The 24,693-nt window shown below is 27.6% G+C and overlaps 1 protein-coding gene across 9 annotated transcripts; it reads left to right on the forward strand.

The window, feature by feature from the left end:
• The first annotated feature begins 16,591 nt into the window (after positions 1-16,591).
• LOC114187535 (RNA polymerase II subunit 5-mediating protein homolog) lies at positions 16,592-23,128 on the forward strand. Of its 9 annotated transcripts, none has more exons than XM_028075807.1 (12): positions 16,592-16,688; positions 17,226-17,383; positions 17,707-17,748; positions 21,084-21,384; positions 21,671-21,706; positions 21,921-21,956; positions 22,122-22,169; positions 22,246-22,302; positions 22,383-22,430; positions 22,511-22,559; positions 22,643-22,689; positions 22,803-23,124. In XM_028075807.1, exons 2-11 carry the CDS (start codon positions 17,236-17,238, stop codon positions 22,658-22,660), a joined length of 783 nt encoding a protein of 260 aa, XP_027931608.1. In that variant the 5' UTR covers positions 16,592-16,688; positions 17,226-17,235; the 3' UTR covers positions 22,661-22,689; positions 22,803-23,124. The 9 variants fall into 9 exon arrangements, with proteins under 9 accessions (XP_027931608.1, XP_027931607.1, XP_027931611.1 ...); XM_028075806.1 differs by lacking the exon at positions 16,592-16,688 and adding an exon at positions 16,810-16,902; XM_028075808.1 differs by lacking the exon at positions 16,592-16,688 and adding an exon at positions 17,015-17,132 and having other exon boundaries at positions 22,803-23,125.
• Positions 23,129-24,693: the final 1,565 nt, after the last annotated feature.

Raw genomic sequence — 24,693 nt, forward strand, 5'->3', positions numbered from 1 at the left:
ACTAAATTTTCCTTTCTTTTCTTAATGTATATATACAACAGCATCAGTCATTCTCTTAACAACAAAATTGTTATCTTCTATCTTATTAGGATGATCTAAATGAAGAAAACTATGACTTTCAAACGAAGTGATTAAAATGTACATACAATTATCGATGTGAACTAAGCAAGATGAAAATCACAATAGTAAATCCATGAAAGATGTTATTTCACATACTAATAATTTCAGATCAATTATGTTGAGTAATTGATAAATTTGGTACCACTAGACAAAAAGTTATAGCTATTAGATAAGCTGCGACTCTTTTTACTTAAGGGTGTGACAGCTCAAGCTCTATGATTTGATTGTAACACGGTCCACTTGACCTCTATTACGGGACAATTGATGATACCAACAACAATCTCCCCTTGTGGCTTGACCCACCTAAGTGTTGGGAATAGTCCAAGTGTGAGTCAAAAAGTCTCACATTGGATAATTGTGCAACCTGCAAAAATGTCAATTGTTAAGGGAAAGATTGTTGTGGGTTGCACAATTGTCTTGTACCAAAGGTCAAGTGAGCCAAGTCACAATCCAAGAACGAGATTCTTAAATAAAAAAAAAAAGTTAGGTCCTAAGTAATGAGTATAACTCTTCACCTTGTGGTAAATACTCAATTTTAACAATTTGAACACATGTCTCAATTAAAAAAAAATGCATTTAACCTCTAAAATGTAATTAGCATAATTGATATGGTGAACAAAATGTAACTAGTGATTCTTATAGTAGGAAGTATTGAAAGTTAGATGTTAGTGATCGATAAAACAGAGAGAAGAATAGTGGGTGGTGCATATATGCTTCAATCAAGAACAGGGTTCTATTCTTGGAAAAAGATGAAGATACTAAACCTGAACAGTCACATCGTACAGAAGTTGATTCCATTGTTGAAGTATTTATTAGTAGCTTCGTTGGTTCCCATTTCGAACCCAAAGATAAGAAAATTAACACTGGTTTTCTGGGTTTAAAATTTCTGCAAGAACAAGAAGATGTTGAGTTTAAGGCAGCCAAGTAAACTTCCTTTATCCCTCTCATACATCTCTTTCTTTTCATCGTAAATTTCAATCCACTTTCGTTCATTGCCATCATTTTATGAATAAGTCTTAAGTTAAATTTTCTTTGTAAACAATGACAAAACTTAGATGAAGCCTCTTTTTCTATGTTATTTTAGTAAGAAATAAAGTCTCATTAGTTAAAATTAACAATAAATGTTTTCAATAGAAGTTACAATGGATTAATTCAAAAAAACAAGAGAATAGTACCAAAACAATCATACAGTATGTAGTTTACTTTTGTTCTTGAAACAAATATGCCAAATAAATATTTTAATTATCCATATATAGTTGAATGATTTTTATTATATTTGAATTAAAAAATGTAATGAAGTTCAACAACCTTTTAAATTTTTCGTATATATATTGAATAGGTCTTTTGATATTTGTTGTTCTAAACCACGTTCACATATAACAATAGGACCTTTATAAAATATAATATGTATAATATAAGAATTTTTTAAAATAAACATCAATTTTAAACTAAAAAAAAAATATAATTGAACTTTAAATTAATAACTAAAATAATTTTTATTGTAAATTAATCTCTAAATTAGTAAGTAATATTAATTATAAAAAAATTGATCTTTAATTTAAAAATTAATTTCTAAATTGGTCTCTAATATATTTATTATCACTAAAATTTATCATGATTTAAGAATTCTGTTATAGTGATAGTATTTCAAAATAAAAATTATATAAATAAGAAAATATTATAATTAATATCATATTAAAATTTAATGATTTTTTTCATAAGATTTGTATTAAGTATGTTTTACAAGATAATAAATCATCTAAATTAATACTTGGATACAAATAATAGAGATTATGATAAATTCATTAAAATATAAGTTTATATATATATATATATATATATATATATATAAATTAGTATTTTTAATTTTTACTTTTTTATAATGTAGTGTACTGCAATCATGAAAGTTGAATAAGATGAATAAGAGAAGATATAAATAAATTTATTCTTTTAAACCCGTATCATAAATTTTTTAGTATTATTTTTCAACTGGGACTCATAAATACTTATCAGTGTAATTTTTTTTTTTGCTGCTTGTAGGGATTACGTCCTCCCAGAGTATGCCAGAAACACCAGAAGAAGGTATACTAATCTTACAATGAAATATCCCACTTTTAAATTTTTCAGAAATCTGAAATTTCAAAAACATATGTACTACCCTATGTAATTTATCTTTTAAAAAGTAGTATCATTATAAGATAATATTTTTCTGAGAATAATTTTTTATCAATGTGGTGATAGATTTAAAGTCGATTATTTTAATAGGATAAATATCGAAAAATAAAGGATTTAGGATTTTCAATGTTAGTTAATTGGATATCCACCAAATACATAACAAGGGTTACGTGATAAATAATTAATAGAGGTTTTCTCTGGACTTGATAATTGAGGGAATAGAGGAGGTCTCAACCTATTAACATCAAAAGACCCCAGTAAGTGGTGAAGGAGCGTATTATAATATTGAATGTTTTGGATTGATGCACGGATACTTCAATTTGTGTTACGTATTTGTGTCTGATACGTATCCGTATCCGATATTTTAAGATACCCTATCGATACTTATCAGTGAAGTATCTAAGTATCTAATTTACAAAACCGTAATACATAATAAGAAAATATTTGAATAATGATCAATTTTAGTAACAAAAATAATTAGTCACTATATAATGACCAATTTAAATATCAATTTAAAAATTAAAAATTATTGACAACTAAAATAGTTTCAAAAAATTATAATTAGTCTCTAAATTTATAATTAAAATAACTTTTATTATGAATTGATTTCTAAATTGGTCACTAATATTAGTTACCAAGATTTTAACTACCAAAATAATTTGTTTCTAAATTGGTCATTAATATTAGCTATCAAGGTTTTGACTACCAAACTAATTAGTTTATAAATTGGTCTCTAATTAGGAAATTTGTCTCTAACATATTTTTGGTTACTAAAATTGATCATTATCTAAGAGTTTTTATACAGTATTACTTTGATGATGACAATAATTTATATTTTTTATGTTAATAACTTTAGTACATATATTTTGATTTGGATTAACACAATAACAACCATATATTTATTATGTTTTAAGAATTATTGTACCCATATTTCAATATTAATATGTCGTGTATCTATCACGTATCGTGTCCTATTAATTGTAAAACAAACGTATTGACGTATCGGATTCGTGCATCATAGGTTCTAGGCAATTAGATACTCATACTTTTTGGCTGGAAAAATCAAGTTTTTCATAAAATAAATTTATGAAGAATGTAGTTTTCTTGAATTAAAATAATTGGTTTTTTAAAATACCACATTATTCTTATTAAATATTTAATATGATAGTAAATATTTTTTTTAAGGAATATTACATTTATATTTAATGTTTAGGAAATTTGTGTAAGGTTTACTAAACAAAATTTGGGAATAATTATTTCGGAAAAAACTTCTCGTACCAAACACCCTCCAATATTAAAGAGCTTAATTAGTATAGTTAGAACGGCCTTGAATTTTGTATCTTTTTCTACCGTTACACCTATTATTGAAAAAAAGTACTTTTATTATTTTTAACTCTCTCAATCTCTTTGATTATTAATATATTTATTGTTTGTTTTATATATATCTACTTATATATGTTATGAAATAAAGTGAATAATAGAGAGAACAATATATAATAGAGAAGAAACAATAGAGAATAGAAAATAAGAGAATAGAATAGGGAGCAACTCATCTGTGTCTTATTATTGATAGGAAGAGTCCTATTTATAGATACAATATGTAATCCATAAAGGAAACAAATCAACTTAGTTAATACAAATATTTACCATAAAGAGTAATGAATCATATGAGTAAATATATCAAAATCAATGGACAATCATTAATTCATAACACTCCCCCTTGAGTGTCCATTGATAAAGAATGTGCCTCGTTAAAACCTTACTAGGAAAAACCCTTTGGGATAAAAAAAAAACCTAGTGAAGGAAAAAGAGTACAACATTCTGTATTCTTTAATACAATATTATTCATCACATATTCTATTTCTCCCCCTCATGTAAACTTACATCATTAAGGTGACAGAGTCCGAATTTGTCAGTCATTTGCTCAAAAATTTTTCTTGGCAAAAACTTCACAAATAGACTTGTCATATTTTCAGATGAACGAATTTTTGGATATCTATATCATCCTTTCAATTGAACAATACACTATTGTCTTCATATATGGTTGTTGATTCCATCTTTCTCGGTCACAAGTTTCTTGCACATGTTGAATTATAAACCTTAACCAAACATATTCACAACTTTTCTCGTAATTTTGTATGATTAGATGATGTTGCTACTATGGTTTATTTCATATACCTTCATGAAACCATTGTGCTACCACATGTGAACAAACATCTTGTTTGTGATCAACCATTGTGACATTGTAAGAATATGTAAAATAACATGCATATCCATAACCCATTAGTCTGAATCTGAATCATTTGGATGGAATAAGCTCATATTCGTAGTACCCTTAAAGTAACGAAGTATATGTTTTACTCCAAACCATTTTTTTCTTGTAGTTGAAGAACTATATCTTGCTTAACAAATTTATAGCAAATGCAATATTAGATCGAGTATAATTCGCAAGATATATTAGTGTTTCTATGACACTAAGATATGGTGCTTCTAGACCAAGAAGATCTTCATCATTTTCTTGAGGTCTAAGAAGAGTCTTTATCAACATCTAACGACCTCACAACTATTGGAGTGCATAATGGACATGACTTGTCCATTTAGAACATTTTAAGCACCTTAATCATATAAGCCTCTTGATGTATAAAAATACTTTTATTTAAATACTCAATTTTCTAATTTCAAACAAGACTTTGCCCTTCAAAGATCATTCATCTCAAATTCTTTCAATTGTCTTGTGAGCTCATTAGTAGTTTCAACGATGTTTATGTCATCTACATAAACAATAATTATGAAAAATTGATTTTCTAATATTTTCATATAAATACAAAGACAAAAAGGATCATTTCCATATCCTTATTTTAATAAGAACTCAATAAGATGGTTATACCACACACATCCTTGCTTTAATCAATAAAAGAGCATGTTCAATTTTATTTTTAGAATTTGTCTTGTTGGGCAAATAAAATCCTTCAGGGATTTTCATATAAATATGATTCTCAAAAGAACCGTACGAATAGGTTGTAACATCATCCATTAGATGTAAATGCAAAACTTGTTGTGCAACTAGGATAATCGAATATTGCAATGTTGTTGCATCCAATACTAGTGAACATGTTTTTTCACTAATCAATACAAGGTTTTGTGAATAACCTTGAGCAACCAATTATACTTTGTATCTAACAATTTCATCATTTTTAATTTGATTTTTGCGCAAAAATTCATATGTACCCAACGGGTTTCATAACTTCAGGTGTGCGAACTATATGTTCAAAAACCTTTCGTTTAGCAAACAAATATAATTATGCTTCTTTGCATATTTTCATTTTGGCCAATCTTTTCTTTGCCGACAATCTTCAATGATCATTGCTTATTGATCCTCATTGTCATTCATAGCATTCATTGCTATGTTATAAGTAAAAGTTTCATCAATGTTAACTTCATTTTGGTTTCATATTATATGATTCATGACATAATTTATTGAGATCTCATCATTTTCAACCATTTCAGGTACCTGAGGTTCTTCTGGAACCGAACCATTAATTATGTCAAATGAATCTTTTGGGATTTTAACCTTTTCGATTAGGTTATTTTGCATATTAGCCCCCTTTCTCATTCAAGAGTTTTTATCTTTGGAACCAATCGGTCTACCAAGCTTCAAACGTGTTCACATGAGTTTTTCAACCCTTTTTTTTTCACATCATAATAACTGATCATGTCAAACAAGGCAATCATTTTGATTTGTAAACTTCTGGTTTACCATGACATGCATTTAAATTGTAGTAATAAACTTGTAGTACAAACTATAAGAGAATGTTGATAATTTCTCCAATACACTTTCTTTTTCAACTCAATCATAGAGATATAAAGATATTTAATATCTTTTTCATTGTTTGTCTCGATATAATATCCATTTAGACAAATATCATTGAAACTTAATAAGTTTCTATTCAACTTCTTGGTAGAAGTATAATAGTTCTTCTAGAGTCTTCAAATATATTTGTAGTACTATAAATAATACTAACATCGATGTCTCACATTATCAAACAAGAGAAAATTTTATTACTCTTGAGAATTGTATAAGTTGTTGCACAATCAATAAGACACATATCTTTTGGTACTAGTGCAAAACATTCATTTTTCATATAAACGTAAATATCAATATGAGATTTTTTTTTTCAACACTCTCATAATCAATTAGGTGATCAATGCTTTCATTTGCTTTAGCAAAGAAAATAACAATATTAAGATGAGTAGCATCCATATGGCCATAATTAGAATCACCATCTTCATAAGCAAAATGTGTTTCTATGTTCTTCTCATTATTTGTAGGATGCTTTGGTGTACAATAAGTACAACTCAAATGGCCTTTAACACCGTAATGATAATATATACTTTCATCTTTTTGTCAATATTTTCACATTTTTCTTTTCCTTTTTTTTTCACATTATTATGCCACTTCTGGTGACAAAATGTGTCTTTGAAATTTTCTTTATAACCATGTCCATAATCAAGATCACGATCACGATCACGATCATGAAAATATAAATAAAATGTTGTTACATTCACTTCTGGGAATGGAGCAGAACCAATTTGGACAGGTTTCATGATTTTCTATCAAAAGCTCATTGCTTTTTTTTTTCAGCCATACAAAGGCATGAAATAAATTCATAATATTGATTGCTGCATTCACTTCTGGGAATGGAGCAGATTAGGCGGATCTCATGATTTTTCATCAAAAGCTTTATTGCTTTGTCCAGCCAGCCATACATAAGCATGAAATAAATTCATAATATTTGTGAATCCTTTTTCACAATATTTTTATCGCATGAGCAAATTAGTTGCTTAGATGCTTTATTTCTTTATTTAATGGTATCCAATTATCCATTGCATCTAAATGTATTTCAACATTTAAAATTCAATATAAGGAATTCTTCTTTGCAATATCAAGGGTCACAAATCCAAATTTTGCAACGTTTCGCGTGTTTAGAACTAACACATAAAATAATAATATTAATAATAATAATCATCATCAAAATAATAATATTAATAATAATCATCGTCATAATAAAAATAAATAATAAGACGAAGATGAAAATTGATAAGGTCAAACAATTCTTATCACAAGAGGAAGAATATAAGGTAAAATTATAAATTGAGAAAGGATTAGAAAGAGCCTGGATTGAGACACGCAAAGCACTGTCCTTAGAGAGAAAAAACTTCCACTAGTCCTCAATTGGAGCATCGTGCTGATAACGTGTTATGAAATAAAGTGAATAATAGAGAGAACAATAGATAATAGAGAAGAAACAATAGAGAATAGAAAATAAGAGAATAGGGAGCAACTCATCTGTGTCTTATTATTGATAGGAAGAGTCCTATTTATAGATACAATATGTAATCCATAAAGGAAATAAATCAACTTAGTTAATACAAATATCTACCTTAAAGAGTAATGAATCATATGAGTAAATGTATCAAATCAATGGACAATTTAATTCATAACACTCCCCCTTGAGTGTCCATTGATAAAGAATGTGCCTCGTTAAAACCTTACTAGGAAAAAAATGGTTCTTCAACTACAAGAAAAAAATGGTTTGGAGTAAAACATATACTTCGTTACTTTAAGGGTACTACGAATATGAGCTTATTCCATCTAAATGATTCAAATTCAGACCAATGGGTTATGGATATGCATGTTATTTTACATATTCTTACAATGTCACAATGGTTGATCACAAACAAGATGTTTGTTCAAATGTGGTAGCACAATGGTTTCATTAAGGTATATGAAACAAACCATAGTAGCAACATCGTCTAATCATACAAAATTACGAGGAAAGTTGTGAATATGTTTGGTTAAGGTTTATAATTTAACATGTGCAAGAAACTTGTGACTATCCCCGAGAAAGATAGAATCAACAACCATATATGAAGACAATAGTATATTGTTCAATTGAAAGGATGATATAGATATCCAAAAATTTGTTCATCTGAAAATATGACAAGTCTATTTGTAAAGTTTTTGCCAAGAAAAACTTTTGAGCAAATGACTCACAAATTCGGACTCTGTCACCTTAATGATGTAAGTTTACATGAGAGGGAGAAATAGAATATGTGATAAACAATATTGTATTAAAGAATACAGAATGTTGTACTCTTTTTCCTTCACTAGGTTTTTTATCCCAAAGGGTTTTTCCTATTAAGGTTTTAACGAGACACATTCTTTATCAATGGACACTCAAGGGGGAGTGTTATGAATTAATGATTGTCCATTGATTTGATACATTTACTCATATGATTCATTACTCTTTATGGTAGATATTTGTATTAACTAAGTTGATTTGTTTCCTTTATGGATTACATATTGCATCTATAAATAAGACTCTTCCTATCAATAATAAGACACAGATGAGTTGCTTCCTATTCTCTTATTTTCTATTCTCTATTGTTTCTTCTCTATTATCTATTGTTCTCTCTATTATTTACTTTATTTCATAACAATATAAGCATTTTAATCATTTTTTTTTTACTTATTGCAGGGCGCCAATTGGCCTATCTCAATACAAAAAACATAGGTAATAATCCTACAACAACGTATAAATGAGATTAGTCTCTTAGTTAGTTGATATTAATAATAAAATAAAATATCCTTTAATTAATATTACGATAAAATAAGTCAATTTAAAGTTTTAAACAATATAGAAACATACAAAATATTATATTGTACTTATTCAAGTATTTCTAATATAATACATAATTAAATTTAGTATCATGTTATTTTGATACGCAGATAGTAAAAGGTACAGGTTTGATCTGAACCGTAGTCTATATTTTGTAAAAAATATTATCACGTTTTCATAGACTACGTACGTCTCTTGTAAAACCGAAGTATATTATGCATAATAAAGTACAATTATTGTCCTATAGTGATTATACTATAATTCATTAAAGAGTTTGTATAAAATTTGTAGTAATATAAAATATACACAATTATAAATACTAATATAAGAATAGTTAAAAAAATTAAAAAAATAAATGTATTATCTTCCATATATTTTTTCCTGTACTTGTATATCTGTATGTTTTGTGTACGTAATACAATCATTACAATTCAAAAACAAATGACACATAAATCAAATGTATCAAATCGTTTAAGTAATAAAATGAAAAGTTCAGATATCAAAATCTTAAGAGATTTGTGTTGTTTAGAAAACTATGATTCTATACTAATTTATACAAAAACTTTGAGTGATAAAATAAATATTGAATGTGGAAGATTATAAAATCTAAAAAAAATTAAATTTTTGAAAGTTCTTATGAGGTAAAGACTTCACTAGGGTGGATTTCATACATCAAATCAATATGAAAACACTAATAATATATTTCTAATTCCATACTTAATATCTTAGTGACAAGTCTAAACTTTAATAAAAACATTAATGTCTTAGACATTTTCTTACTAAAAGTTTGCATTAAGCTTAAATTCGAATGTTAATGTTAATAATGATTAATGATGTACTCTATGTCTATATTGACAATCAACTAGTTGTCTATTGTAGTTTTTGTAGTTTAGGTTTTAATATCGTGTCCAATGATTAGATACCCACAACTCCTATAATTTTGAACACTAGAAAGAGAATAATGTTGAATGCCTCCGGAATGAGTCTCCACAAAAAAAAAAAAAGCTTCCTCTCTCCCCCCAAAAAGAGAGGTTTATTCCTCAAATGGGTGTTCATTTTTAATTGTATAGAGTCTTCTATTTAGAGACTTTCAGAACTGGATGGAACTTATTTGTACTTGAATTTGTAATTGAAGTAACAAGCTCTATTGATAATTGGTTATGTTGATAACTTCTTAAATATCTGATATTCTTACTTATCTCCAAAATATAACCAAATACTTATATTTTCCAATTTATTAAACAAAATCTAAATTATCTAATAAAAGACAAAATACTTATCTTTTATAAAATTATTTAATAAACTCTTAGTTATTTTAAAAGATAATAATAAAATACCAATAAAAGAAATAAACATAATAAAACCATCTTAATGCCATTTACCAAAAATAAATTTCTAACATAAGACAATGATATAAAAAAACAATTTTATTAACAATTCATAAATATCAAATTGCAATCAAACAGTGGCGGATCTTGATCAAAAGTGTCGGAGGGGCCAAAGTAATATAATTTTGAGATCATTAGATTCGATCATTAGTATAATGCTTCAAAAAATGACTTTTCTACCTGAACATTTTTTTATCATTAGTATAATGCTTCAAAATATGTGAAGAGGTAGAATCTATTTTGTTTTACTCAATAATTTCCTTTTCATCACTCTTAAACGATTAATTTATTCTTTCGTTCTTTATCAATATACCTTTTTTGTAAATAATACTAAAAAATAATTGATCATAATCTAATAAAAAATTGAGACACGTAATTATTAAAAGAAAAATATATTCATTATTATTAATACATTATACACTATTATTTTTTTCTATATTCATTAAAAAAAATATACAAAAAGTTCATGAGATAAAAAAAATATTTTCATTATCAAGTAAGACAAGAGACGGGAAAAGAAGAGGATAAATGAGAAATATAATGAGTTTATGTCTAACTTTTTTTTCTTTAAAAACAAAAGGAAGACATATGAGAGTGAGAGATTATTACAATTTGTGAAAAACTAAAAAGACAATGAAAAGAAAAATAAAAATTATATTAATAAATATTTGGTTTAATTACTCTTTTGATTCATGTTTTCGTTTTAAAATGTTAAGTTGGTCCTCTAATTTATTTTAGTCTCAATTTAGTCCTGATTTTTGAAAATATGATGTAATTCAGTCTTTTACGATCAATTTCGTTAAATTCCTCGAAAGAGGTAAATGATCTTTTCATTAAAATTGAAACTCTTAATATAAATGATTATCTTTGTTAGTGTAATTAACCTAATCCTAGTCTCAATTTTTAAATAAAAACATGAACAAAAAAAATTAAACCTGAATATTTTTATTTTTTATTATATTTAATTTTATATTTTATATTTTATTATGTATTTACATTAAATGTTATGTTTAAATAAAAGAAATAAAAATTTTAATTTTTATTAATTTCTAATATATGTTACCTACAATTTAAAAAATTTAATAAATTTTAAATATACTTTTATATTGTATTATATATATATATATATATATATATATATATATATATATATATATATAAATAAATAATCAAAATTTTGGGGGGTCAGGGCGCTTCCTGTCCCCAAAGAGCTCCACCTCTGCAATCAAATACAAACATACAAAATTAATATAGACCACATACAAATTTATATGTCAAAAGATATTCAACAAATGAAATATCGATTAATATCTTTTAAAAAACTCACATTAAGTTTTTTTTTACCAGAAATTGATATTTTAATAATACAATTTTTAAACAATTCAAAAGATTAATCTAAACCATGATTTACTCAAACATCATTATTTACTCATTTCAAATCAATCTTAGTCTCTTAATTCAAAATATGCTTGTATACTCTTATCAATTTCATAAAATATCACAAGAAAAAAAATATAAAAAATTATTTTACTGGTCTAAACCATATTCATAACTTAGTTCAAAAACTTTTATACTTAACATACATCAACGTATCAAATAAAACTCAACAACATTCAATAAAATAATTAAATAATTTCTCAATCAACTACAATTTCTGCATAAAATTCAAAATATTATAATCACGTCACATTTACATCCAAATCATCTATATAAAAATTAAATAATTTCTCTTATTTACCATGTTTATCTTCAAAGTAGTTTTCTAAAAGTAAAATAATAAAATCATTTTAAAATTTAGGATATAGAGGAAATTATCCAAACACAACAAAATTTTAATATATATTAAATTAAGTTTAAAGGATATTTTTTTTCAATTGACTCTACGATGTTAAATGACAAAATCATAAGTATCAAAATAATTAGATTTTGAAAGAGATGAGTTTCATGGAGAAATAGAATTAAATATAAGAAAGACACCAAATTTAATAGAGAGAGAAATAAATAATGAAAAAAAAGTTGAGAGAAAGATGGGGCACGGCTTTACAATTTTTAACGCCGAATGCATGCTTCCGTGAAATAAAGTAACCTAATAGGTATCCTTTATTTTACTTTATTTTATTTTATTTTATTTTATTTTATTTTATTTTATTTTATTTTATTTGTGCTTTAATATATTTTTTCTTTATATAAATTGATTACAAATCATGTGCCATTTTTCTTTTCTGATTTGTAGTGTATCTCTTGTCCGAGCTTCTCAAAAGACAACAAAAGGGTATCACTTTTACAATGAAATATCCCCGTTTAATTAACGTTAAAAAATGTTTTCATTCAAAATTTTAGAAATGTGCATAAATATATAAAATATGTATACAACATACAGGTACATTTTCATATGTGTACTTACTGTATATGTAAATAAAAATAAATTATACATTATATTAAAATGAATTGGATTAGTGCTTTAAGAATTTTATACTAATTAGTGGGATCTTATAATTTTTTTTTGGTGACACTAGATAAAAAAAGACAAAAGTTGTTGTCATCATTTATATATCAACGAACATAAATATAAAAGAGAGAATAACAACGAATATTTTTATGTTGGTTCAATTTTATTGAAATTTATATTCAGTTTAAATCATCCTAATTTTAATGTAACTGTTTTGCATTTTAAAATTCATATTACAAATTTTAGATGCAAAACATGATATCACTTAAAATGTATAAAAATACAAAACTTTATAAAAGTTATTACTTGAAATACCAACAAAATTTAAGTGTATACAAAAACAAATTCATAAAGTATATGAAAAAATATAATATAATGTAACGATATTTTAGAAAAGAAAAGGAACACAAAAATATGCAAGAATTTTACTAAATGCTTTGGAGTAAATGATGATGGTTTCTTAACAACTATTTCCCAACAAGTGCATTAGTGCGTAACGGTATCAATAAGTGTCATATTCATATGAATTTAGCAAATATATTGATAGTTAGTTTTTGGGTTTTTTTGATTTGGATAAAAAGTACATGTAAAAAATAGATAGTAGTAATTAGATTGAGTGGAGTAGGGACTATGATTTGATTTCATATCATCTTCTACTACACCACTACCATCTTGTTTACTTACTATGCAAATTATTCAATATTCTAGGAGTACTCTTTCTCTATAGATCTTGGTTCATCCTTGAATCACTAGAACGTAAGGACTTCAAGCCCAATGCGATTTCTCAACTCCTGGTAGAATGAATAATTGCTTTAATGTGCAAGATTCGTTGAATGAATCCTTGTTTTGCTTTCATGTGCAAGACTCTTTCATCCAACATCTTCTCTAGGTATCACTAAAGCACTAGTACAAGTATGATGATTTGATTAGACCACAGTTTGAGACTAGTTTTCCAACTCAATCCAAACAAGTTAAATAGATGAGTGATCAAGTCATTATTAAGTATAAATAAAATTACAAACAATTGAATGAAAACAAAGATAAATACCCAAGAAGTAGAAGTGCATAAAATCATAATTGAGTACATCAAACCTAGACTCGAGGGAGTTCAACTACTCATAAAATATACAATGCAATTTCAACATTATCTACACATAAGATTTACATTTCCCTCGAGCCTCATAGACCATATTCTCTCCAACAACTACATTTCTAACACTCCACTCAATGCCTAGAATGAAGACATGAGGTCTTTATTTAGAAGAATTTTTGGGCGATGCTCAATCCAACTTTTAGTGTTCAGCCACAAGGATTTCTTCATAAGTGGGTTTCCTTCTCAATTCAGTCCCTTATCCTGATGCTTAACACTTGACATTTCCCTCTTGGAAGGGTTTTCTTGGCTACTCTTTGTTGTGCTCAACTAGAAAGCCAAACTATGTTATCTTATATTTTCTACTTTCATGATTCAGCACCAGTGATTGGGACTGAGATGTATACTTGTTCTTTTCTCTTATACTGCAAAACAACAAAATATCATTACAATTCATAAAACTTCAATTCTCATTATATCATTTGTATCTTAAGCTAAGCAGATTTGTTTTATATATAAATAAAACCATTTAATACATGATAAATATCAATTTCAAATGAAAATTTTATTTATTCATGACACTTATTAGTAAAAAAATTCTTTGAAAGATTTAGAAAGAAAAAAAAAAATCAAAGCTAGAAAACTAGTTGTAATTATTTTTAACCATTTAACTTTGAATTTTACGAAAAGACTTTTATATAAGTTAATATAGAATTATCTAGTCAAGATTAATTATATATAAAAACTTAATATCAATGATTATTTTAATATATAATTGATAATGAGCAAACCTTATATTTATACTAAACTTCAAATGATCTATTGTTATTTAAGATAATAAATTTAATTGATTATACATAAAATAATTATTTGTTTAAGGAATATGTAAATATAATAATCAAATATATTTTAACATAATCTATTAATATATTCTAAAAATATTTTTAAAGTAATGCCAATAAAAAAAGTTAAATGGCGCCAAAAACGATAGAATAAATATAATATATATTAATCAAGAAAAATTTAAACTAATACATGATTACATAAAAAAAAAAACACACACGTAAAATTCTAATCATAAAAAGCAAACTATATTCTAAAAGTTTTGAAATTTTCAAGTTGATGAAGAATCTTTCTCTTGGTCTTATCACCACTATATGTAGGTCTTTCCGGTACAATATATAAAATTTAAAATATATAAATACTTACAAGTTTAAACAAAATGCATGCTTAGAAAAATAAAAGTTGCAAAAACATGAAAACGTAATAAAATACGTATGTTGTCAAACAACATGCACACGTAAAAAAAATACGTATGTAGCATGCACTAAAGCATATATGAAGTTTCTTGAATATCTTCTTTCTCCTTCTAATTTTTTCCACCCACCATATTTGTATTCTTCTGTTTATCTTCATGTAAACCTACGAGATGTTTTTTTTTTAGTTATATAATATAATCATGCTTCATCGCTAAGAATATGACATATAATTTAAATGGATAATAATATTTTAACAATATTTTCTTATAATTTAAAATAACATCTTTTAAATGGTTTTAAAATATAGAAATATGAGAAGATAGAAAAATAAAAAGTCACTTAAAAAATGTCATACATTTTATAAAAAAAAGTTATCAAAATTTAGTTGTTAAAAAATATTTTTTAATTTAAATAACTAGTTTTAGTCTTAAAAAACGTGAGTTTTAGTTGTATAGTTCCTGTAAAATATGTATCTAAATATGTATCTGAACTTTTATCTATAAAAATTTCAAATTACTATTTTTAATTAACCTATTGCCGATAAAAAAAAAAACTATTTTTAATCTGTTAGTATCTGTTTTAAAATAGATAATATGTGTTGCGATATTTTATTAGTTATTTTATACATATTATTAAATAGAAAAGATTGGAGGAGAAATATCAAAACTATTTATATGTTCCTTCTTCTTTTTTTCTGTCCAATTCGTACCATCTTAATGTATATAGATATTATTATTGTTTGACTAATGATAAATATCATGAAAATAAGTTTGTGAATTGCCATAGATCACTCCATAAGATAAAGTCTGTCAGAAAATTTTTTGCAAGCACTTTTTTCTCTTCTGATACTCCTAGTGCGTGTTTTATTTGCCGTTTGAAAAACACTAAGCATCCCTCCACACATTTCGAAGCTGAAAACAGAGAACAGTATTGGTGGATTACGAACATATGAAATATCTTCTTTTTTATCAAAAGTATTATTAAATGTTCTGAAAAATAGAACTTCTCTCTTTATTCCAAACTTTTTTTTTATTCTCAAATTTATAACCACCATACATTTGTATTTTTGAATTTTGCCATGTCACTCTGATCACTAAATGGTATGACATCAGTGTTACACGACAGCCAAATAGAAATTGATATTGCTAATAATATCAAAATACAAATAATTATTTAAGTTTGACATACAGTTTTGATCTATAAAAATATGATTTTTATTTATCCTAATTTATAAAAAATGTTATCTATCCTTTGAAGAAATACTAAAATTATATTTTTTATCGATCAGTTTAAATGATTTCATGTGAGTTTTAAGGCAATCATTATCATTAGTATGATTACCGTTTTATAATTAAGTTAATAAAAGGAAAATTAGCGTTCAAAAGGGAATCATATTAGTTGGATAGAATTTGGCTATCTACATGCAGCAGACAAGGTTCAACACAGAAACAATATTAGTTAGTTGTTGGCTTATTTTCTAAGCAATGAAGCGACAATATTCCATATCCTGCATAGTTTGAGTGTAACGTAATTACTGATTCTTAATGTATTGTTAAGATGTCTTGAATGTTATGTTGTCCCTTCATCTTCCTTATTTCATATATTTATGATATAGTTATGGATTGTAATGAGGTTTAAAGGAACTGTTATTTTCTTACTCTTTTATAAGACTGAAAGGCATCTTTATCATGTATCTCTATCATTATTCAGAAATAAGAAACTCTTGAATTGTCCTGTGGAGGTAGGTCACATTGACTGAACCACGTAAATTTGTGTGTCTTCTTTTTCTTTTAATATGTTTCTTTTCATCTTGTCATAACATGTATGAATAGTTGAAAGTTAGCTGTTAGTGATTGATAAAGCAGAGAGAAGAATAGTGGGTGGTGCATATATTCTTCAATCAATAACTGGGTTCTATTCTTGAAAGAAGATGAAGATACTAAACCTGAACAGACACATGGTGTAGTAGTAGTAGTTGATTCGGTTATCCAAGTATTTATTAGTAGCTTGGTTGGTTCCCATTCCCAACCCAAAGCTAAGAAAATTAACACTGCTTTTCTGCAGAAACAAGAGGATGTTGCGTTTGAGGAGAAAAAGTGTTGAAAAACGAAACTCTCGTGGTGATATAGTGAGGAAAGAAGAAGTGGTTACGCTCACCAAAAAATTCCATGCTTCAAACAAAGCACAAGAGAAAATACCAGACTGGAAACCCACAAGTAAAGGTATACATTATAATCATTATCTCTTTCTTCTCATCATAAATTTCAATCCTCTTTTGTTGATTATTGTTAACTTTACATGTTTGCATGTTTAAACATTACCATTATATTCTTTTTGTTGTCAGAAAAGGAATCTGAGACATTATTTAAAATTTCTTAATGTTTTCCATCACTTGCACATATACGTAATCCTTAGTTCTTTAAAAATACAAATCCCACTCAAGATTATGTAATTGTAAAAACATGATTTGGGTGAACTAAAGCATCAAATTCTCTTAACTTGTTCGATCAAAGTTCTGACAAATATTCTTCTTTTATTAACGTAGGTGTTCCCTTGTCCAACCCTCATAGACAATGCCTTCCTCAAGGTACTGTCAGTTCATACTTCTGTTCTGTGTCATAAACATATTATAGTTTTATTTTCCACTTCGGAACACAGAATTGAGTGAGGAAAGTATCAAATTTTCAATATGCAACACTTAACCAAACTATAAAACATATAACATGATATAAGGGAGAACTGCAGATAAGATTTGAATATATTATAGATTTGAATATATTACATACACAAAACTATATACAACCGAATTATGGTCTAAATTACAATAGCACATAACCCACAGGTCCCAGAATCGAACAATTAGGTCATTTCTGTTAGTACTGTGCTAACAATGTTAAATATGTGTCGCATGTCAATTTATGGTTTTTCTGATTTTTAAATTCTTTTTTTAGTTATGAAAAAATTGTTACTTGTCAAATCAGTATTATGCCACGTGGTGGTAGTGCCATATGTCACTGATCAGCGCCACTCCATTGACTTAATCTCAATATGGTCCTTATATTTTTAGTGTCAATTTAGTCCCTATATTTGTCACTGACTTAATCTTAATCTAGTTTTAATTTTTGTTAAAATAAATTAATTTTGTCATTTTCCAAATTTATAACAAATTTAATTTTTTTATATAAGTGTTATACTAGTATTGGGATTATACCGGTATTTATGAAATTATTCTTAAAGTAACTATATTTAAAAGCATTTTTAATAGTGAAAGATAAACTAATATTAGTATTTAAAAACATATAAGAAGTTATTTTTTAAGTTCATAAAGTGCTGTCTCGCTTAGACCAGCCAGTGTTATCAAAACTTGGTTATGATGGCACCACGATGGAAACCAATGGCACTTTTGAAACCTGCCACCACAATAAGGCGGTGGCAAATCGAGCTTCTCATGACGACCGCTTTTTGTATAACGGTTGGCGGGAGTTGAACGGGTATGGCAAAAAATATAGGGTAGTGATGTGGAGAAGTAAGAAATATAGCAGCATGGAGAAGAAATCGGAGAAGAAGCCCTATTCATGAAGGGTAGCGATGCATGGGAAGGAGAAGAAAACCTAAATGGAAGTGTTATTTTTGTCTTTTGTTGGGTATAAAACCCAACTAATACATACTTAAAAATTGGGACTGGTCCAATAAAAGCATTCAACTTAATACTTGAACCTAATACACACGCCTCCCCTTCTTTTTCAGCCTCACTTTCCTTTGTTTCACCTTGTTGCTTTCCACCACTGCCCTCATCGTCAGCCACCATCGCTGCCAACTGCCCTCATTGTCAGTCACCGCCACCAGTCGCTACAAATAATTAGAGACAAATTTAGTGACCAATTCATTTGGTAGCCAAAACCTAGATAACTAATGTTAGTGACCAATTTAGAGACTACTCCATAATAGAAGCTATTTTAATTACCAATTTAGAAACCAATTATAATATTTTGAAACTAGTTTAGTTACCGAAATTTTTAGTTTATAAATTAGTATCTAAATTGGTCACTATAGTGACTAATTATTTTTGTCACTAAATTTAGTCATTATTTAAGGTTTTTCTTATAATAGGCCTTTGGCCTGAATCCGCATGTTTTCGCCTTTGGTTCAACCCAATTGTTTAGTCTTTGGTCCGAATCAACTCGAGATGGTTCGACCTAATATGTGACTCATACTAAAAGTATTGGTTTTTGGGAGGTCAAACTCACCTTAGCACTGACCCTAGCCCACTTGAGAGAGAGCTTTAGGAGTTGGGATTTTTTTTTGCCCCCTCCTTTAGGGGTCCCTAAAAAAAAGCTTAATGAAGAGTGAGTCAAGACTAGTCCATGCCTTTGATCAAATTGACACCTCTAGGAATCATTACTTCTAACAAATTTGAGTTTGAGTTTGTAATATGATTTTACAATAAATACTCTATTTATGGTTTAACTTTTCATTAATAAAATATTCATTTTCATGGTCTTCACAAGTTATATAGATAATTATACAAAAAAATTAAACTTACATAAAAAATAAATTTTAATGGTACCAATTTTTTTTCTATTATAGTTTTTAACACATAACACAACACAATAGTAACTATAATTAGTGATAGGCAAAGAAAATCATTTGGCAATATATAAACCATCTCTAGTATAAACAAAATGTCACAGGGTTATCGTCTAAGAGAAAAGTTACACACAATTTTTTTCTGAAGATTACGACTTTATCAACACTTCATATTTTTCTCATATTCCTATCCTCAATTTAAAACATTTGTACACACATACAACATTTTAATATGCAAACCAATATGCCACATTCATTATTATGACATCAAACCCTCTCTATTCTTACACATATAAATAATTAACACTTTAGTCATGTTCCAAAATAACTCATCAATCCAACATGTTGAAAATAATATATTTTAACCTAAACTTCCCTAAACCACTCTAATACTCAGAAAACCCACAATTTAACACAATTAGAAGTCTCAATCAACTTCACATTTTGAACCAGAATACTTTTAAGAATAAATTCATACCTTTTTTATATTTAAATCAACATACAACTACAGCTACAATATTCATACCCTCAATATTTAAATTCAAAAAAATGAATTTAAAATTTGAAATGAATTTAACTCCCTTTATCTCAAGGAGGGTAATCGCTGAATTTCTACATTTAGCATGCCAGTTTCCCTAAAGTTTGCCCTATATACATAGTTAAACTCTATAATAATAAATTTTGTGATTCTATGACCAACACTAAGTGAAATTTCATCCATATTACAAGGAAGAAATCACATGCGACAGTAGAATGTTGCATGCATTACAAAAACCAAAAATAACCCTAAAGACAAATTTCATTCACCTTATATTAGATCGTTCAGAGTAGATTAAAGTACTTCTTCCAGAGAATGCTTCTATTGTCTCCGATCATTAAGGATGATGAAAAAATTTGAAATTTGAAGGGAAGATAAGAAATACGAAGGGGACGAAGTGAAGGTGAAGAAAGTCTTCTCTGTTTTGATGGAAAATCACTCCACCCCAATTCAATTTCCTTTTTTAAAAGACCAACATTCCTTAATTATTAGTTTTAATATATATGTATATATACTTATGTTCTATTTGTTTGTTCCTCACATTAGGATTTTTGCAGTGAAAGAAGCAACAAATTCAGGAGAGGCTATGCAAAAAAGATTTCTTTGTATTTTAGGAATGGATTATGTAAATAAGAATTTTACAGTAAAAAAGATTGGAATTGAAATCTGATTTAACTATATTTTCTCTCTTTTCACATGATTAAATTAACCAATTAAAGTTCAATTCCTTAAATTATTAATTCTTTGATTTAAAATTGTTAAAGTCAGTTAGTTTATTGGTTATGATATTTGAACAGGTGGCTCTACTAAGCCAAATGTAAAGTATTCTGACACGGAGGGTTCAGATGCAGAGGGTAGTGAAGTTGAAGACGAAGAGGGTAGTGATGCTGAAGATACAAATTCCAAGGAATCAGAAGCTGAGGACAATAATTCTGATGAATCAGAAGACAATAATTCTGAGGAATCTGAGGTTGACGAGGAAACAAATTCCGAGGAATCAGAAGCTGAAGATAACAATTCTGAGAAATCTGGAACTGAGGATATAAATTCTGAGGAATCATCAGAAGCTGAGGAGGATTCAGATGAAGAGCCACCAAGGTATGTTCACGTCTTCACAACAACTTAATCAAAGGAAACTCATAACTATTGTAGAAGAAAAAGAGAGTTCATCAATAACAAGATATTCAAGGATCTCTTGAAAGAATTATGCTATGTAGTTGTTCCTCTCATTACTAGTTAAATTTGTTTTCTATATTATTCATAAGTAATTCATAATTATAGATAAGGATTTTCATTAATAATGTCATAGGGTTCATTATTTCTTCTTACCTTTACAGGTAAAAAAAAATCTTAAATTCAACCTTTTATTTTTTTTCTTATGTAGGCGACTCATTGATCTGCCTAATCCATCTACGAGGAGGTATGTCATAGTACTCATCATTACTTATTATTTATCAATGAAAAATCCTTAATATCAACCAAAATAGTAAAGAGAAGAATATAAACTAAATATTTTTTTTTCCTTCACTGTGTATTTTGATATGCGATTTTCATTATTAATTTCATAGGTTCATTATTTCTTCTTCTCTTTATATGTAAAACAAGACTTAAAATTCAACCTCTCTTTTATGTAGGCGACTCATTGATATGCCTAATCCGTCTACAAGGAGGTGTGTCATGGGATTCATCATTATTATTCTTATATTTATTATTTATCAATGAAAAAATCCTTAATGTCAACTATTTTTATGAGTGATGCTTCTCACTAATATCATACTCTCTTTATTTTTATCAATGAAAAAAATCTTTAAAGTAAATCTTTTATATGAATGTAGGCACCTCACAGATATCGATCAAGGTGTTCTTAATTCGTTTAAGGGGTGGTATGTTATAAGATTCATCATTTTTTTTTCTTATCAATGAAAAAAGTTTAAAGGTAAACTTTTTATATGAATGTAGGCGTCTCATTGATATCGATCGACTCAACCGACTCGATCACGATTCGTCTATGAAGATGTGTGTATAAGATTCATCATTTATTTTTATTTTTTATCAATGAAAGAAAATCTTAAAGTTAGCTTTTTTATATGATGTAGGCGTCTCATCGATATTGATCGACTCAATCAGAATTCGTCAATGAAGATGTGTGTATAAGATTCATCATTTCTTTTTATCTTTTATCATTAAAAAAAATTCTTAAAGTCAATTTTGTATATGAATGTAGGCGTCTCATTGATATCGATCGACTCGATCGCAATTCCTCTGTCAGAAAGGTGTGTTATAAGGTTCATCATTTCTTCTTATCTTTTATCAATGAGAAAAGCATCTTTAAGGTTAAATTTTTATATGAATGTAGGCACCTGGTAGATTTTGATCGAAGCATACGTAAATTGTCTTGGGGAGGTAAAAATTATGTAAACTATATATATTCAAATGTTGCTATCGACAACAGAGTAGTGTGATTAATAATTGAGAATTGATTCTACATTCCTTTGTTGTTTTGTTGTTACAAATAGAGACAAGACTCAAGAAATGGTTATGACCTAGCCAAGGAGAATTTCTCTTCATGTTGATACGTAGCCATAAACTGCAATCAATGGCACTGGCTTAATTATAATAAAATGCAAACTCAAGTTCAAGAACTTCGCAAGCTTATAAGCAGTCTCTTATATAATTCAAGGTTTTAATGTTGTTTGCTAAATGTCTATCGACCAAGTTTGGATAGTTGTTTGTTAGATTATGTGGTACAATTATAAGTGTGTGCTTCTATGTATGACTATTATATTACCCTGAATAGCTTCTGTGAGTGTTCTTTGTCTACATGCATGTGACTCAGCCAATATTTACATTTGTTGTGACCTTGGTTTTTAATGTGTCGATTAAGTGTCCTAGAATTTATTTATCTTAAAGGATTTTTTTTTTTTGACGTATTAGTATATGGCACTCTAGAAGGGGAGAAATTTTTGAACAAAACTTTCTTTAGTATGAACTAAATTTCGTCCACAAACAATGTTAGTATACTAACCTTAAGTATTTTGAGATAAATAAGGAATTTAACAATTTGAAGAAATTGAAATATATGGTGTTTGAATTACATACAATTGAATTCTCTTCATTTCTTAAATAATTTGTTTGGAATGAGTAATTGAAATATTTTGAATTTCAATTTTCTTGTTTGGATAAAGAAATTTAGTTTTTTTTAAGGTAAAATTTTATTTTAAAAATATTTTGCTTGATTCCGCTTGACCTTTAGTCTAGGCCAACTTGTTTTGACCTATGATCCAAGAAAACTCTTCTAGACCCTCAACAATGGTCGACTTCTCTCATCCTTCATTTCTAACCAAATCGGCTCACCCTTCAATGCTAAAGGTTGAGCTAAGCCGATCTAAATCAAAGGATTGAGCCAAGTTAATTAGGGCATAAGATTGAGTCGAGTTGACTCAAGCCGAGTTAGCCCTAGCCAAAGGTCGAGAATAATCGGTCCTGACCAAAGTTCGAGACTAGAGGTCAAGACTAGTTGACCCTAGTCAGAGGTCGAGACAAGTCGACCCTAGCTAGAGGTTGGGACTAGTCGATCCTAGTTGAAGGTTGAGAAGAGTCAACTCAAATTAAGGCTCGTGACAAGTTGGCTTTGACCGAAGATCAAGACGAGTCGACCATCGAGATGAGTCAGACATGGACGATGAGAAGAGTCGGTCCAGGTTAAAGGTCACGCTAACTATCGGTCCAAGCTCATTTCGAGTCGAGTCAGCCCAGACTAGATGTTGAGATGACTCAGCCCAAGTTGAAGGTCAATATGAATCAACTTTAAGTTTTTTTCATTCTAACCATTAAAAATTTCGAAACTTGTGAAATTTTAATTTTCTTTTTCTAAAAAAATTTAAGTTATATTATTTTAGTTATTTGAAATACCTTTTAAAAGTGTCATTGCTGTAAATAAGGCTTTTAATAATTGTTAAAAGGAACTTTTAAAACTAATTTTCTTGATGTGCCATTAAGAAGCCTATCATCGTAAGTCATATGATGATTGATCCCGCCATTGTTTAAACAGTTATAATGGCGGTTATTCTCATGAATTGTAATTAAAAGTGACAAATAAAAGATAAAATAAATTATTTTCAAAGAAAAACCAATAGTTCTCTCATAAACCATCATTAAAAGTGTCAAATCAATGATAGTTCTTCTCACAAACCGTCGTTAAAAGTCATAATAAAAAAAATGAAAGTTTTAATTCGTGGAAAAGACAATGGTTCTCTCAGAAACCATCATTAAAAGTGATAAATCAACAATGATTTTAGCAATAACTATAGTCGGTATGTGAGTTTTTTTTAATACCTAATCTATTTTGTGCATAAATCCATAATCCTTGACAAATTTTACCAAACATATTTATAAGTGTTAAAGATT

The sequence above is a fragment of the Vigna unguiculata genome, chromosome 6, assembly GCF_004118075.2.
Source record: "Vigna unguiculata cultivar IT97K-499-35 chromosome 6, ASM411807v1, whole genome shotgun sequence".
Taxonomy (NCBI): Eukaryota; Viridiplantae; Streptophyta; class Magnoliopsida; order Fabales; family Fabaceae; genus Vigna; species Vigna unguiculata.

Bases quoted from the DNA above. Each gene is read 5' to 3' on its own strand.
- LOC114187535 (XM_028075804.1), top strand. From the start codon at position 17,092: ATGAAGATACTAAACCTGAACAGACACATGGT. The intron at 21,707-21,920 runs GTATGTCATAGT...TCTTTTATGTAG, and splicing joins CCTAATCCATCTACGAGGAG to GCGACTCATTGATATGCCTA. The intron at 22,303-22,382 runs GTGTGTATAAGA...TATATGATGTAG, and splicing joins CACGATTCGTCTATGAAGAT to GCGTCTCATCGATATTGATC.